General features: G+C 48.6%; 1 protein-coding gene across 1 annotated transcript in view; it reads left to right on the top strand.

Moving 5' to 3' along the window:
* Nucleotides 1–17,500, top strand: part of LOC135821519 (anoctamin-7-like) — a 72,868-nt gene that overhangs the window by 46,576 nt on the left and 8,792 nt on the right. Inside the window, exons 19-24 of the mRNA XM_065334521.1 lie at nucleotides 1,266–1,377; nucleotides 2,358–2,415; nucleotides 3,912–4,006; nucleotides 7,461–7,681; nucleotides 13,314–13,466; nucleotides 15,904–15,956. Of these exons, the coding sequence (XP_065190593.1) occupies nucleotides 1,266–1,377; nucleotides 2,358–2,415; nucleotides 3,912–4,006; nucleotides 7,461–7,681; nucleotides 13,314–13,466; nucleotides 15,904–15,956 (692 nt within the window). The remainder of the gene's footprint in view (nucleotides 1–1,265; nucleotides 1,378–2,357; nucleotides 2,416–3,911; nucleotides 4,007–7,460; nucleotides 7,682–13,313; nucleotides 13,467–15,903; nucleotides 15,957–17,500) is intronic.

Here is a 17,500-nt window from a genome sequence, read left to right as displayed (position 1 = left end):
TGCCTTTTCCGGCTTTCTTCACGACAGCAGGCACGATTAGCGATGGTAGAATAGAGATGGTGAGAGATGGTAGATCCGAAACAAAAATAAGAGTTTGTTTTTGGATCTGACCAGTGAACACTGACAATGCCAAATGCAACGCGATCAAAGTTTTTTTCTTTTAAAGTCTTTCCCACCTCGCCCATTTGCATTTGTTTTGCAGGTATAAGATTCACCACTAGTGCACTCTCGATTGACTGCAAAGTATGTGTATGTTCGAACTGTTTTAGCTGTGATTGTATTTAGCTCCATGTGTGGAAGCTCGCTTTTCCTGTTGACTTGAATTTTCACTTGACTGACTCACGACTGCCGTCCAGATCACACGAGAAATCCACCAAGCCTTCCACTTTGCAAACCTGCAAGAAAAACAACAACTTCCTGCTCAGCTTGCACAGTTTTTTTGGGGAGCTGGAGTAGGCCAATGAAATTTGTGCTGGATGAACCGCTCTACAAGTTATAGGGCTCTAGTAGCCCAAGATCACTAGGGATACCAGCTTACATCTGGCTGCGGCCAACGACCCTTCACGTTGTGTGTTGTCGCTATTGCTGTCTATGTCTCTATATGTGCCAGTATATGTGGAGCGAGAATACACAATTCCTCTATTATTGATGAAGTTTGAAATGTTGGTCGGGAGCGACCAACGTTCTTATTGTTAAAGTTGTTACCTCTATTTCATTTTAGCTCTTTTAGAAAAATCTAGATGATGCATGATGCAGCAGCATCGTTGTAGCAACAAAATGGTTTGACAATTGTCTTGTAACTGCTGTGGTACTAACGAGGATTACCTGTAGCTGGTTAACCAGTAATACATGCATAACCGTTAAGAATAAATGAGCCGTTAGCCGTTTGCACAACGGTTACTCGTTTACATTTTCACTCTCCATCGTTAGCATTTGAGGTACATGCGTGACAGGATCTGAGCCACCACTGTGAGTGTTGCGCACAATGGATGCATGCCAGTGTGACATTGCCCCCTTAGTAGAGCGGGTAGACATGGGACTATTACGAACCAGCTGTGAAACGTTGAGCAGGTGAGAACCTGCGTCCACAATACATGTTGTGGTGAGTGTATCTTGTAGTGTGCGACGTCACGGCATCTACAAAATGGTACGTGAACGTATGGTATGTGCCCTATATGGTATGTGCCCTATATGTCGGAGCCGTTTTGTAAACCGGTAAGATAAGCAGTTGGATGTTGGGCATGGTGATTTTGTTTTGCTGGCAGAGAACCATCGCACAGAGTCTGAATTCAGCAATCACCTGGCGTTCAAGCTGTTCATATTCGACTGCGCAAACCTCTTTGCCCTACCCGTCTACGTCGCCTTCTTCAAAGGAAGGTATGTTTCTTATTAGTAACTTGGCTAGCCATTACATTCGTTTCTGGACTGTATATATCCAACAGCTCTTGTGGCAGTTTTTCTGCTGTATTGGCCCCTGATGTATTAAAAAAACCGCATGATGTAGCGATGCATTGCATAGAATAATAATGATGTTACCTGCACAGTAACGATGTTCTGAGTGTTAGTGATGATGCCGTGGGCGTTAGTAGTAGGGGTGAAACGATTACACTCTTTGACTATCGAATAACCTAAACCTTTATCGATCGGTTATAGGTTATTTTTCGATCTTTTCTTCCACAGATAAAAGCCGTATTAGAAGCTGAAAAAAGCGAAAATTTAGAATTTTAAAATTGATCCTGTGGAGAAGAGAATTTTTCTCGCACATCGGTCGATCTATAATCATACATGTATGACCATGTATACTATATTCATAATTGAGCAATCGAAACTTTTTCGAATAATCGATTCGTTATAATAGCTTGTAACGATTTCTATTTTGAGTATTCGGTATAATCGTTTCACCCCTAGTTAGTAGTGATGTTGTTTGTGTTAGTATTGATGTTGTGAGCGTTCGTAATGATGTCGTAAGTGTTAGTAAAGATGTCGTGAGCGTTAGTAGTGTTGTCGTGTGTGTTAGTAATGATGTCGTGAGTGTTAGCAATGATGTAGTGAGTGCTCGTATTGATGTCATGAGTGTTAGTAATGAATCTGTGAGTGTTAGTAGTGATGTCGTGAGTGTTAATAATGATGTTACAAGTACGAGTGTTGGTAATGACGTTTTCAGTGTTAGTAATGATGTCGTGAGTGCTTCAGCTCTATCTCGAGTATGAGACACTTTGGGTCGAGTGACGTGAAGCCATTCTCAGTGAGGGTAGTAGTTTGGTTGATTTGTTTGTTAAAAATGAAGTCAATTGCAAAAAAACTATTTACAGCTGTCCATCTTGTCAGACTGCTATTTTGTTTGTGCTTATTTCCAGATTTGGTGGCTACCCAAATCATTTTAAACGGGGAATACTACCGTACCATGGACAACAGGTGAGTTCATTCATGGAAAGGATCAAATGGACTTAACTGAAAGGGGGCTCTGGTGAAAATCAAATTTTCAGTCGTCAAGAGTGAGCCCTGTGGCATATGAAAAAGAAGCAGCTATCGAAGATAAAGCTGATATGTAACTATACAGACACTTGAAAGCAGAGTCGATATCATAAGGGAGAGCAACGCAAATGCAGTAAAAAATAAATGTTGTTAGATGCCGAATCGCTTGGACCCCATCAGGTTGCCACATAATCATTTTGGATGTAAAAATGGGTATTTTTTGGATATTAACCCTTTCCGGACTGATGCCGCACATGTGCGTCAAAACGTCATACCCTGATTTCCTGATGCCGCATATGTGCGTCAAGTAAAAGCGCATACTTGTACAGTGCATATACATCACTGTTCAAATTGTCGTAACTCCATTGTCCTTTATCCGATTGTCGCGAATGATGGCTCATTGGAAAGGTGAGAGAATAAGCTTTCCAGTGGTATGTCGTTTGATAGCGCGGTGCGGAATCACTGAGTATCGAAGAACGAAACACGGATACGCTTGAAATTGTTTCGAAAATTTGTACGCAGAGCGCTTCAAAGTGCGTCGGCGTGCCTCAAACGGGGACTTTCCCAGTGACTCATCGCTGCACAGCGCATGCGAAGTAGAGATCAAATGAATCGCTTGAGCTTCATGAATCTGCAGGACTTTGAATCATCGTTCTACGTTGAGTAAAAATTGAGAAACGATAAAATTTGTGGAGGTGGGTACAGAATCTCGCTCAGGCGCAATAGGGCAGCTCTCAACAGGCTTGAAGGCGATTCTGTTGCTCCTGCCGGGTGTCTAGTGGCGATATTCAGAGAGAGAACATCTGTAGCTTTCCAATGCGACCAAAAAGAAATAATTACGAAACTGGTGAGTGAAATTAGATAATTTTCAAATGCATACTGGGACTATTGCGTATGGCAGGGCGGCCGGTGGCAGGAATCAGGAGATTTAGCACCAGGGCGCAAAAGGTTAAATGCCGCTGCTGGATTAAAAATATTATGTTTGGCTGCCTTGTGTTGGTTACATGGAGACGAATGGTCTTGGTTCAAAGAGGTTGCGGCAAGCCGTTCCCGGACAAACATGCTCAGAACGTTGGCCATTTTTACATTTTTAAGATGACTGTGTGACTAGCTGGTTGCAGAAACTGACGCCGTCACCGGATGAGGTAGAATACCTGCTCACTTTCAGTTAGGACTATCTGACGAAAGATGCATCGCAGCCTCCTCAGAACAAGACCATTCACCTTAGTACCCCAAACTCTACAAATCATGAGATTTGGAGATATGGGAGGGATGCTTTTGATTTGATTCTTTGCAAGACTCACGTGAGTTCAATGATGTGACTTTCATAGGGCACCGTCTATGATCCCAAACCATACTCGGGTCCACAAAATGGAGATTGAACTTTTGATCGCACTCTCCAAAAGCACTTGTTCTTTGTTCCATGTGTGCTTTAGTGTGGCGCGTTTGGCTGCATCCTGGAACTGGCTGAAACCGTCGGCATTGTTCTGTTTGGCAAACTGATACTAGATAAAGCCCTGGATATGCTTTCGTAAGTCACCCTTCACTAACCTTACTACATCGTGTCCATGCACGCATGCACGCTTGTGCTTTTAGTGATTGCGAAACTTTCTAAGCTTCTTGTGCTTATAAATACACTCATACATGTATCTCTCTTATCCGGGCAGTCCGGGACCAGGACCAGGTGCTGCCCATAACTTGGAAATGTTCCTAACTCTGAATCGTGTACGCTTTGATGAAGGGCCAGAGATCTGGCATATCACGTCACTATTTCCACAAATATTGGCAAAAGAATAGCATCGTTTCCACTAAAACTCACCCACAGGGTGCCCGGTAGACCAAGGTGCCTGTAGCTTGGAGGTTGGGATAAGAGAGTTGTGAGTGTAGCTTGGAGGTTCGGATAAGAGAGTTATGAGTGCACAATTGTCTAGCTGGCGGCAACACGGATGTGTGAACTTTTCTTTTCTCATGTTGTCCAAGAACAAGCTGTACAATGCAGAAACATTGTCTGGAAACGTAGATGGTTCATGTGGTCAAAACGGACAGTGTTTAACAGATTAAATCATTTACATGGCGGAAGTTCACGTGGCTTCCGACAGCGCCCCACCCAAAATCTACCATGGGATGTCCGAGTACACATTCAAGCAGTACCTGAACAACCACAAGACCTTCCGTCCCAAAAAGTACGAGAAAAGCACACGGCTGTCGAGATACATCTGGAAGTTGCAGGAGTCGAACAAGGCCTCCAGGATCCATTGGTCGATCAGGGCACGTCCCTACACAAATACCACCAAGAGGTGCGGCCTGTGTCTAACAGAGAAACGATACATCAGCAATGCAGACAAGGAAGCATCCCTTAACAAGTGCACAGAGCTGGTGTCAAAGTGCCGACACGAATCAAAGTTCTACCTCTGCCACTTTATAACCTAGCGCCCTTTCCGCATCAGTAGCACTCCAGGTTAGTGCCAACTTTCACCAAGCCCCAATGACAAGACTAGCATTTTCGCCTGTATTCTCCTCTGACCCGGTAGCGCCTTGGCTGGTGCCATAATTATATCCCCATGCCACCCGCATAGTACTACTGAAGTATGATTATGTTGTAACTCGCTTTTCTCCACCTGCTCCCAGTCCCGTGCCATCTCCACACTTATACAAATGGACGACGATAACTACATTTAGAGGACTGTTTATTGACACGACGAAGAAACACAACTAGACATGACGAACTCAAGACGAAGACAGCTTGAACTCTCAAGACGAAGACTGCTTTTCACACCACAGCAACACGCGCATGCACCAACATGACGTACACACGACGTACACAAAATAACGTACTACAACATAACTCCCTCCCAAGAGTAGAATCGTCCTCGATTCTAATAATAAAACAGAGTAAAAAGAGGAAAAGATCACACAAATCACTCAATCATACCACACCAGTCACACCCAGAAATAAAATACCTCTGCCTGCACTGCAGATCATTAAAAAAAACTCTGTCCGCCCACCCAGAACACCAGCCACGATCGCTGTCACACGTGTGGGAACTGATAACCTCAAAACTCTAACTAATGCTTTACTCAACACACCACCTCACGATCACGCAAAAATTCTAAAATGTGAGAGCACAAATCATAAGAATAACAAAAAGAACAGAATCCACTGGCTCTGTGGGGGCCTCTAGTTATCCTCATAGAAGAGCAAATCAAAAAACAAACAGAACACACGCGCTGTGCGGGCGCCTCTTTACCCTCGAGGAGAGCAAATAATAAAGAACAAAATGTTGGGAGAACAGAAAATACACAACTCACATACTCATCAGCGCCTCTTTACCCTCGAGGAGAGCAAATAATAAAGAACAAAATGTTGGGAGAACAGAAAATACACAACTCACATACTCATCACGTTCACAACAACACACGTACCCTCTCACCAACGAAACTCCTCACGCCGTCTGCCATGTCGTCCGCCATCTCAAGGAGCGCTGCTCGGCGTCGATATCCTTACTTCTGCAGCCTTCACTTTCCATCCTTCTTTTTTTTTTCTGTTTCAGTTTTTCTTCTGGGCACAGTTTTACGTCGTGTCCGGGACCATCCGTCCTTCTTCTTCTTCTTCTTCTTCTTCTTCTTCTTCTTCTTCTTCTTCTTCTTCTTCTTCTTTTTTTGCTTTTTTTTGCTCCAGTCTCTCCGGAGGCGTGGGTTCGAATCCCACCGCTGCCACCAATGTTGTAACTCGCTTTTCTCCACCTGCTCCCAGTCCCGTGCCATCTCCACACTTATACAAATGGACGACGATAACTACATTTAGAGGACTGTTTATTGACACGACGAAGAAACACAACTAGACATGACGAACTCAAGACGAAGACAGCTTGAACTCTCAAGACGAAGACTGCTTTTCACACCACAGCAACACGCGCATGCACCAACATGACGTACACACGACGTACACAAAATAACGTACTACAACAATTATACTGATCACTTACGTTGCCTTCTCGCTGAAACACTAGCATTGCATACCTGCCATTGGATAACACCTATAGTAGGGATCTCAGCGCGTGAACTGCGCAGCCAGTCTGCGCAGGTGAGATTTTCGATCCCAAACGCGTCCAGTGCAGAAACCGTGGAAAAGAACATTTTTTTCAAAATAAATCAAGTGGAAGAAGACAGTAGAAATGGCTGAATGTTGCGTCCAGGAAAGCACGTTCTACGGCCATCTCCAAGCTACCTATCTCCCAGACACGCTCTCAGAGGAACTATGAAGGGTCAAAGAGCACAATATTTCACTCTAGGACGCAGCGTGAACACCTCTTCTACTGAGCGCGATGTCTTCTCTCTGAGTGATAATGGCGGCGATCTTCACGATGGCTGATGCACTGAAAATCGAAGTTAGGACAATCTAACCGGAGAAAACGTCTGAATTTTTGGCTGAATCTTCTCTGAAGCGGGTTCTTGCCACATGGAAAATTATAGGAAAATCGACCGGGGCGATATCGCCTTGGCCACGCTGTCGTTTGGCGGGAATCACAAAGTATGTTTGAACGACGATGAAGATGACGATTCCGCTAGTGTCCACCGCGTCCGCTAGTGTCGAAAATCGACCGTCGCCATTTTCTGCTGTGTCCGCGAGCTGCACTCATAGCTCGATGACGCAATGTATGGGCAAACACCCTGCGCACTGCACGCGCTGAGATCCCTACCTATTGTGAATAAGGCCACACAACCCTGAGTATAGCCCCAGTCTCCTGAGGATTGATTTTCAGCATGAAACGCGTGAGTAGAGACATTTAATCATTTTTTTTATTCCACCGGATTTTCGTTTGTGCTAAGCTCTGCACGCTGTGTATTCAGCACTCAGCACTGTGACCGGTAGTATTGAAGGTTCTTCTGTGTTTCATGTTTAGTTGCTTGATGTGTTTTCAGAATGTCTCTATACTGCATACATGAGCTCTCTCGGTCAAGTAGCTTTTACTTCTGTCCTGCAGCTGGTGTTGGGCTAGATCATCCTTCTGCTGCCTTAAGGGGAGACCTGGAAACGGCAACAACAACAAGAACAGGAAACCTGAGTCACATGACCTTTGCGATGCTGAGCTGGGTGATGATGTCGGGGATGGATTAGAAGATACGACAACGCACCTACCCCAATGGGAAAGTGACTACAAGCTAACCCGGCCTAAACCACTTCACTGGCAGTATTTAGAAATGGGTAAGTAGTACTACTTGGTAATACAACGCTGCACATTGAAATCCAGCCATGTGACTTAGTATGTTGTCAGGCATTGTCTGTGCAGAATTGTCCAGATCCCGTGTCACTTCCTAAAATCCGTGTTGCCCTGCTCCAGATCCCGTGTCACTTCTTAAAATCCGTGTTGCCCTGCTCCAGATCCTGTGTCACTTCTTAAAATCCGTGTTGCCCTGCTCCAGATCCCGTGTCACTTCTTAAAATCCGTGTTGCCCTGCTCCAGATCCCGTGTCGCTTCTTGCAAACGTGGGAAGCTGCTGTAGCTGCTACTTCTCGAAGTACATTACATAGTAATACATACTGAACACTAGGATTGATTTTGCCGGTCTAGGCAGCTCGAGATAGAGTGCTCAATGCACAGATGTGCAGAGCAGTATCCACACACCCAGCACCCAGCACACCCAGCACACCCAGCACACCCAGCACACCCAGCACACACAGCACACCCAGCACACACAGCACACACAGCACACACAGCACACCCAGCACACCCAGCACACCCAGCACACCCAGCACACCCAGCACACGCAGCACACCCAGCACACCCAGCACACCCAGCAGAGCAGCACACCCAGCAGAGCAGCACACCCAGCACACCCAGCACACCCAGCACCCAGCACACCCAGCACCCAGCACCCAGCACACCCAGCACGCCCAGCACACCCAGCACCCAGCACACCCAGCAGAGCAGCACACCCAGCACACCCAGCACACCCAGCAGAGCAGCACACCCAGCACACCCAGCACACCCAGCACCCAACACACCCAGCACGCCCAGCACACCCAGCACACCCAGCACCCAGCACACCCAGCACACCCAGCAGAGCAGCACACCCAGCACACGCAGCACACGCAGCACACCCAGCACCCAGCACACCCAGCACACCCAGCACACGCAGCACACCCAGCACACACAGCACACACAGCACACCCAGCACACCCAGCACACCCAGCACACCCAGCACACGCAGCACACCCAGCACACCCAGCACACCCAGCAGAGCAGCACACCCAGCAGAGCAGCACACCCAGCACACCCAGCACACCCAGCACCCAGCACACCCAGCACCCAGCACCCAGCACACCCAGCACACCCAGCACACCCAGCACCCAGCACACCCAGCAGAGCAGCACACCCAGCACACCCAGCACACCCAGCAGAGCAGCACACCCAGCACACCCAGCACCCAACACACCCAGCACGCCCAGCACACCCAGCACACCCAGCACCCAGCACACCCAGCACACCCAGCACACCCAGCAGAGCAGCACACCCAGCACACGCAGCACACGCAGCACACCCAGCACCCAGCACACCCAGCACACCCAGCACACGCAGCACACCCAGCACCCAGCACACCCAGCACACCCAGCAGAGCAGCACACCCAGCAGAGCAGCACACCCAGCAGAGCAGCACACCCAGCAGAGCAGCACACCCAGCACACCCAGCACACCCAGCACCCAGCACACCCAGCACCCAGCACCCAGCACACCCAGCACACCCAGCAGAGCAGCACACCCAGCAGAGCAGCACACCCAGCAGAGCAGCACACCCAGCACACCCAGCACACCCAGCAGAGCAGCACACCCAGCACACCCAGCACACCCAGCACACCCAGTACACCCAGCACACCCAGCACACCCAGCACACCCAGCAGAGCAGCACACCCAGCACACCCAGCACACCCAGCAGAGCAGCACACCCAGCACACCCAGCACACCCAGCAGACAGTAGCAGAGGCGAAAGGCTGTGTAGCTGTAACTTTAAGTTCTTGCGCTGTGGTCTTGCGCTGTGGTCTTGCGCTGTGGTCTTGCGCTGTGGTCTTGCGCTGTGGTCTTGCGCTACTGTTCTTGCGCTACTGTTCTTGCGCTGTTCTTGCGCTGTTCTTGCGCTGTGGTCTTGCGCTGTGGTCTTGCGCTGTGGTCTTGCGCTGTGGTCTTGCGCTACTGTTCTTGCGCTGTGGTCTTGCGCTGTGGTCTTGCGCTGTGGTCTTGCGCTGTGGTCTTGCGCTGTGGTCTTGCGCTGTGGTCTTGCGCTGTGGTCTTGCGCTGTGGTCTTGCGCTGTGGTCTTGCGCTGTGGTCTTGCGCTACTGTTCTTGCGCTACTGTTCTTGCGCTGTTCTTGCGCTGTTCTTGCGCTGTGGTCTTGCGCTGTGGTCTTGCGCTGTGGTCTTGCGCTGTGGTCTTGCGCTACTGTTCTTGCGCTGTGGTCTTGCGCTGTGGTCTTGCGCTGTGGTCTTGCGCTGTGGTCTTGCGCTGTGGTCTTGCGCTGTGGTCTTGCGCTGTGGTCTTGCGCTGTGGTCTTGCGCTGTGGTCTTGCGCTACTGTTCTTGCGCTACTGTTCTTGCGCTGTTCTTGCGCTGTTCTTGCGCTGTGGTCTTGCGCTACTGTTCTTGCGCTGTTCTTGCGCTGTTCTTGCGCTGTTCTTGCGCTGTTCTTGCGCTGTTCTTGCGCTGTTCTTGCGCTGTTCTTGCGCTGTTCTTGCGCTGTTCTTGCGCTGTTCTTGCGCTGTTCTTGCGCTGTTCTTGCGCTGTTCTTGCGCTGTTCTTGCGCTGTGGTCTTGCGCTGTGGTCTTGCGCTGTTCTTGCGCTGTGGTCTTGCGCTACTGTTCTTGCGCTGTTCTTGCGCTGTTCTTGCGCTGTTCTTGCGCTACTGTTGCTATCGCCTTCGATGACTCGGTAACACTCCCTGTTATCGCCTCTATTCTCTCCTATATCCGTTAACTCTCACAAACAACTCAATAGCACTGTATCATTGCCACGTCTACACTTCACACATACACACTAACTTACACACTAGCATACACTAACTTAACCACTTCACACATACACACTAACTTCCACACTAGCATCAAATATCCAGGCCTGCTCATAGACGATTCGATAGGAAATGCTGCTGTCTGATGATCGCTGAAATGCGTGAAACTTGAAGTTACAACTACACAGCCTTTCGCCTCTGTTGCGTGTGTATGATACATGGTAGTATTCACCCAGGACATTTCCATTATTTCGGAGTATTTATTGGGAGAGCGGTCCAAAGTGCTCCTGCTCTTAGTAATGATAGTATGATAGTGATGATAGTATGATAGTATGATAGTATGATAGTGATGATAGTATGATAGTGATGATAGTATGATAGTATGATAGTATGATAGTATGATCGTGATGATACTGCTGATACTGCTGATACTGGTGATACTGGTGATACTGGTGATAACTCTGGAAAAGAACTGTGTTTACACTACTAGCTAAGCACCGACTAAACTGGGACTGAGATGCGGGGTAGAAGCACCGACTAGACTGGGACTGAGGTGCGGGGTAGAAGCACCGACTAGACTGGGACTGAGGTGCGGGGTAGAAGCACCGACTAGACTGGGACTGAGGTGCGGGGTAGAAGCACCGACTAGACTGGGACTGAGGTGCGGGGTAGAAGCACCGACTAGACTGGGACTGAGGTGCGGGGTAGAAGCACCGACTAGACTGGGACTGAGGTGCGGGGTAGAAGCACCGACTAGACTGGGACTGAGGTGCGGGGTAGAAGCACCGACTAGACTGGGACTGAGGTGCGGGGTAGAAGCACCGACTAGACTGGGACTGAGATGCGGGGTAGAAGCACCGACTAGCCTGGGACTGAGGTGCGGGGTAGAAGCACCGACTAGACTGGGACTGAGGTGCGGGGTAGAAGCACCGACTAGACTGGGACTGAGGTGCGGGGTAGAAGCACCGACTAGACTGGGACTGAGGTGCGGGGTAGAAGCACCGACTAGACTGGGACTGAGGTGCGGGGTAGAAGCACCGACTAGACTGGGACTGAGGTGCGGGGTAGAAGCACCGACTAGACTGGGACTGAGGTGCGGGGTAGAAGCACCGACTAGACTGGGACTGAGGTGCGGGGTAGAAGCACCGACTAGACTGGGACTGAGATGCGGGGTAGAAGCACCGACTAGACTGGGACTGAGGTGCGGGGTAGAAGCACCGACTAGACTGGGACTGAGGTGCGGGGTAGAAGCACCGACTAGACTGGGACTGAGGTGCGGGGTAGAAGCACCGACTAGACTGGGACTGAGGTGCGGGGTAGAAGCACCGACTAGACTGGGACTGAGGTGCGGGGTAGAAGCACCGACTAGACTGGGACTGAGGTGCGGGGTAGAAGCACCGACTAGACTGGGACTGAGGTGCGGGGTAGAAGCACCGACTAGACTGGGACTGAGGTGCGGGGTAGAAGCACCGACTAGACTGGGACTGAGGTGCGGGGTAGAAGCACCGACTAGACTGGGACTGAGGTGCGGGGTAGCAAAAAGGGAAATATCGTACAGTACAGAGCTAGCAAAGCAGTCGTGAGATGAGCCGCTTATGGCGTAGCTAGCTGCAGGCAGCAGGGCGAAAAACGGTAAAGTTTGGACAATAAAACAATGCACGGCAGCTTATAGCTCAGCTCCAGGCAGCGTAGTAAAGAACAGGAAACAAGCGAACGCCAAAAAGTACGCAGGGCAGTTCCGGTGTACATGCGTGTTAGCCCGGCTCTACATGCCGCAAGGTATCACTATACTATCACAAGGTATCACAAGGTATCACAAGGTATCACTATACTATCACATATACACTACATGTGTACAATGCATAGAAAAAGAGAGAGGCGGAAAGAGAGGCGGAAAGAGAGGCGGAAAGAGAGGCGGAAAGAGAGGCGGAAAGAGAGGCGGAAAGAGAGGCGGAAACAAAGCCTGGAGCTGGTGCAGGAACTTATGGAGCGCCACAAGCTGACTACACCAAAAAATGCATGGTTCAAAACTTGTCCTCCTGATTGCATTCACGACACATGGCTCCTCAGCCTCCTGCACTACAAGCAGTAGACTATGCACTCAAACACACTTTACACAGGGAGCAAATTTCAGCTACCAGCACTGTAGTACTGCTCGGTGTGCAGTGAATCTGAATCTCTCTCCCGCGGAGATCACGTGACTAGTTGCTGACAGTGAGCAAGTACAATGCAATGGGTGTTTGACATTTAAAAAAATTGTATATTTCCTTGTGTGTGTTTGTGTTTGTGTGTGTGTGTGGGGGGGGGGGGGGCGTGTGCGTGCGTGTGTGCATGCGTGCGTGTGTGCATGCGTGTATGTTTGTGTGTGTTTGCGCATGCATGGTGTGTGTGTGTGTGTTTGTATATGTTTGTGCGGGCATGTGGTGTGTGTATGCCTGTGCGGGCGTGTTAGTGCATATGTGTGTGTGTGTGTTTGTGTGTGTGCGCTCGCACGTGCACACGTGTATGTGTGTGCAAATGTGCGTGCACGTGTGTGCATGCATGTGTGTGTGTGTGTGTGTGTGTGTGTGTGTGTGTGTGTGTGCGTGTGCGTGAGTGTGTGCGTGTGTGTGTGTGTATGTGTGGGTGTGGGTGTGTGCGCGTGTGTGCACGTGTGCGTGTCTGCATGTGTGCGTGTTCGTGTATGTGTGTGTGTGTGTGTGTGTGTGTGTGTGTGTGTGTGTGTGTGTGTGTGTGTGTGTGTGTGTGTGTGTGTGTGTGTGTGTGTGTGCATGCGTGCGCACACGTGTACTTGCATATGCATATACGTGCATGTGTGCAAATGTGCATGTTTTTTAGTGATGCAGTTTGGTCTGATTACCATATTTGGCGTTGCCTTTCCACTGGCACCATTGATTGCCTTGGTGAACAATGTAATCGAGATACGACTGGATGCCATGAACTATGTCAAGCATACCTGTAGGATTGTTGCCAACATAGCACAAGATATTGGTAAGCAGGACATGGTCATTGTCTCCATGCTACTCACAGTATTGTATTGAACAGCTATGAGCTATGGACAGTATGGTGGTGCTTACCCACTGTGGTTCACGTATGCTTACCCACTGTGGTTCACGTATGCTTACCCACTGTGGTTCACGTATGCTTACCCACTGTGGTTCACGTATGCTTACCCACTGTGGTTCACGTATGCTTACCCACTGTGGTTCACGTATGCTTACCCACTGTGGTTCACGTATGCTTACCCACTGTGGTCCACGTATGCTTACCCACTGTGGTTCACGTATGCTTACCCACTGTGGTTCACGTATGCTTACCCACTGTGGTTCACGTATGCTTACCCACTGTGGTCCACGTATGCTTACCCACTGTGGTTCACGTATGCTTACCCACTGTGGTTCACGTATGCTTACCCACTGTGGTTCACGTATGCTTACCCACTGTGGTTCACGTATGCTTACCCACTGTGGTTCACGTATGCTTACCCACTGTGGTTCACGTATGCTTACCCACTGTGGTTCACGTATGCTCAGTGGCGGATCCAGGATCCGAAACAAGGGGGGGGGGGGGGGGTTGGGGCACACTACAGGCTCAATGGAACAAGTTTACTTTTACAATGACTTTTGTGATACTCGAACATGTAAATGTATGACAATCCATGTCCTCGGCTGACGACGCTGCGATCTGCTCCGTGGGGGGGGGGGGGGGGGGACTGGACTCTACGACATTTACAACATCCTCACGAGCGGCACATCCACTAGCAGCTGTCCTAGCTTCCTTCGCAGGTGGCAGCGAATCAAACAAGGTAAGTTGCTTCCTTCTCTTCATTTTCGAACTGCTGTAAAACAACAACGAGGTACTGGAACGCCAAGGCAAGTGAAGTTTGCAAGGCAAGGGCAGGAAAATCTACGCATTGCCATGCGAAGTTTTGGACTGTGTACTTGCACTTGTACCGTCTTTGTTTTCGTACTACAAGTACAGTGCAGTACTAGACCAAAACCGTAGTTCTGGTGCGCACGGATCGCGGATCGCGGAATACAGATCGACGCGACGAGAGTTGACAGTTCACAAGTTCAGTACACGCGTACCGCGTATCGATCTACGGACCCAGTGAACCAGTGCATGAATGTGTACAGTGCATGCAGTACAGCGACTGGGCCTTGTCATCTACACAGGAAGTGCGCGCGAGCTCGGTTTCGATCGAGATCAGTAAAAAAAAAAGTCGGTCGGCGCTTCTGAAGGGGGGCACGTGCCCCCTTCGCCCCCCCTCTAAATCCGCCACTGATGCTTACCCACTGTGGTTCACGTATGCTTACCTACTAGAATATTGTCTGAGAGGTATATTGGCACGATGTTGGTATGGTGTTGGTATGGTGTTGGTACTGGTATGGTGTTGACATGGTGTTGGCATGGTGTTGACATGGTGTTGGCATGGTGTTGGTATGGTGTTGACATGGTGTTGGCATGGTGTTGACATGGTGTTGGCATGGTGTTGGCATGGTGTTGACATGGTGTTGGCATGGTGTTGACATGGTGTTGGCATGGTGTTGACATGGTGTTGGCATTGTGTGCACTGTTTTATCTCTCAGCATCTACAGTTGTTTCCTTTGGGTTGCAGTTCCTTTCCTCCTTCTTACCGCTATACATTATTGCTGTTGTCGTGTGTTCATTTAGTTTTGTTGGACACTGTCTGCACAAGTCAGTGTCTGAACACATGTGAGTTTGAGACTTAGAGGAGACAGAAATGTTTCGTTCTTGTTGCGTTTGAGTTTCTGTTGTGCCTGCTAGGGGCGAAAGGCTAGTGGGCTTGAGGCTAAGACGTTCTCGCCCTCCAGGCCAGTCACCATTATCTTCTGCTGTGTACCTCTCATTACAGGTACAGGTGAAATCCTGATAATTCGAACCTCAAAATGCCAGGAAAAAACTTCTAATTATCCGGACATTCTAATTATCCAAACATGAACCCACAACACAATATGTATGTCAACATGCTCTCATGGTCACGCAGATTTGCTCTATGGACCTTAGACACAAATTTTACGGACACTGAACTGACCAGCACAGCCTGCTCATGCAAACTGAACTGACCAGTACAGTGTACAGTGAACTTCGAATTACACTTTGCTAACTTCGAATTATCAGCACAAATCCCACACATTTTCTATGTAAGTGGAATCTGTGGGACTTCTAATTAACCGGACATGTCCAGTTCGAGGTTTGAATTATCAGAAAAATTTATGTGGGAATCGTATTGATAGAAATCGGTCCTGGAAAAACTTCTAATTAAGCGGTATGTTCGAATTAAGCCATATTCGAATTAAGCCATATTCGAATTATCAGGATTCCACCTGTATATGGTTTACACTGCTGGACCTGCTAACCAAGGTTGCAGTCATCATTATCTTCTGCTGTGTACCTCTCATTACAGGTATATGGTTTACACTGCTGGACCTGCTAACCAAGGTCGCAGTTGTCACAACGGTGAGCGTTCCAACTAAAAAAACTCTTGTAACTTCTGGGAATTGAGTGGTCACAAAATGAGGGTGCCTACCTGCCACCCGGAAACTCAGTTAGGTAATGCTTACCTATGGTGCATTTTTTCATTTTTTGGCCCCCGCTTACAGCACACACTGTAGCTCTGCTGTAGTGCAGGCATCCAGCACCGTGCTCTGTTTTACAATGTAGGTTTAACACAGGCTCTGCTGTAATACAGGCATCCCACACTCATCTGAATACTCACACCATCTAAAGTGAGACTGCTGTAGTGCAGCCATCGCACCACCCAACTGTAAAGGTTCTCTGACTTCACTGTCTCTGCTATACGACAGGCACCCAGCACCCAGTGCTCAACTGGAATTAACACACCGGCCTAGCTGTGACACAGATTTTCAATTTTTAAAAGCATTACGAGTGATTTATTGTATATTGACATGTGCTATGTGCATGTATGTCAAAATACAGCTGATATAATTCCCCACCACTTGCGCAATGCCATTCTCACTACAGATCACGCAACATTTTTGAGAGAGAGAGAGAGAGAGAGAGTGAGAGAGTGAGAGTGAGAGGAAATTAAATTATGTTTGTTGATATCAAATTCAGCTACCTCTGAAGGCAGGAGCCAAGCATTCTCTGTGGAAGTTTTGCCTGGTGCTGGGCTTCAAATCTGTTGACGAAATCGCCAAGTTTAGCAACGTCCGTTGCCACAGTAGCCAAGCCATGCTGAAACATACTGTAGCATGCAAGCACTGCAGCGTTCATCTTTATGACTGGGCTTGTGCATGTGTCTGTGGGTGGGTATGATTCACTGATATGACCAGAAAATCCACATACCTGGTTAATCAGCTGTAAATTATGGGAAAAACAGACTTAAAATAGTGGCTGAGAATTCATCGGCGGTCACGCAAGCTGTTGACTGGTGTAATCCCAGCGCAAGTAAAAAAATGGAAAAATGAAAAATGAAAAAATAGGGATTTACTGGCCAGAAGCTTTACTTTTCTGGCCAGTGAATCCCACTTCAATCAGCTGTGCGGTGGGTACCAGGCTAAAACTAGTGGCGGTCAATTCATCAGCCTTGCAAGCTGTTGAATGGTGTAATCCCAGCACAAATTGCTATGTCTAACATAGCTGTCCGCTATCATCGCTTTCGCAATGGGCATGTGTGTGTGTGTGTGCGTGTGCGTGCGTGTGTGTGTGTGTGTGTGTGTGTGTGTGTGTTTTTTTCTCTTTCTCAGACTCTTGATTTTTCTTTCATTCTCCTGGGTGGTCACCAACAGCTAGTGCATGCCGGAGTATGTAGTGTGTGTGCTCGGGAAAAAATATGAAAAAGACCAAAAAGTAGGGATTCACAGGCCAGAAAAAGCCACTTCATAGCTGTGTGGTGTAGACCAGGCTGAATAGTGGCGGTCAATTCTTCAGCCTTGCAAGCTGTTGGATGGTGCAATCCCAGCACAAGCTGCTATGGCTTCTACTGTAGCATCGCTATCATTGCCTCCGGCGATGGGCGTCAAATGGTCAAATGGTCAAAT

The sequence above is a fragment of the Sycon ciliatum genome, chromosome 1 (genome assembly GCF_964019385.1).
Source record: "Sycon ciliatum chromosome 1, ocSycCili1.1, whole genome shotgun sequence".
NCBI classification, from domain to species: Eukaryota; Metazoa; Porifera; class Calcarea; order Leucosolenida; family Sycettidae; genus Sycon; species Sycon ciliatum.
This window is presented reverse-complemented; position numbering and strand designations above follow the sequence as displayed.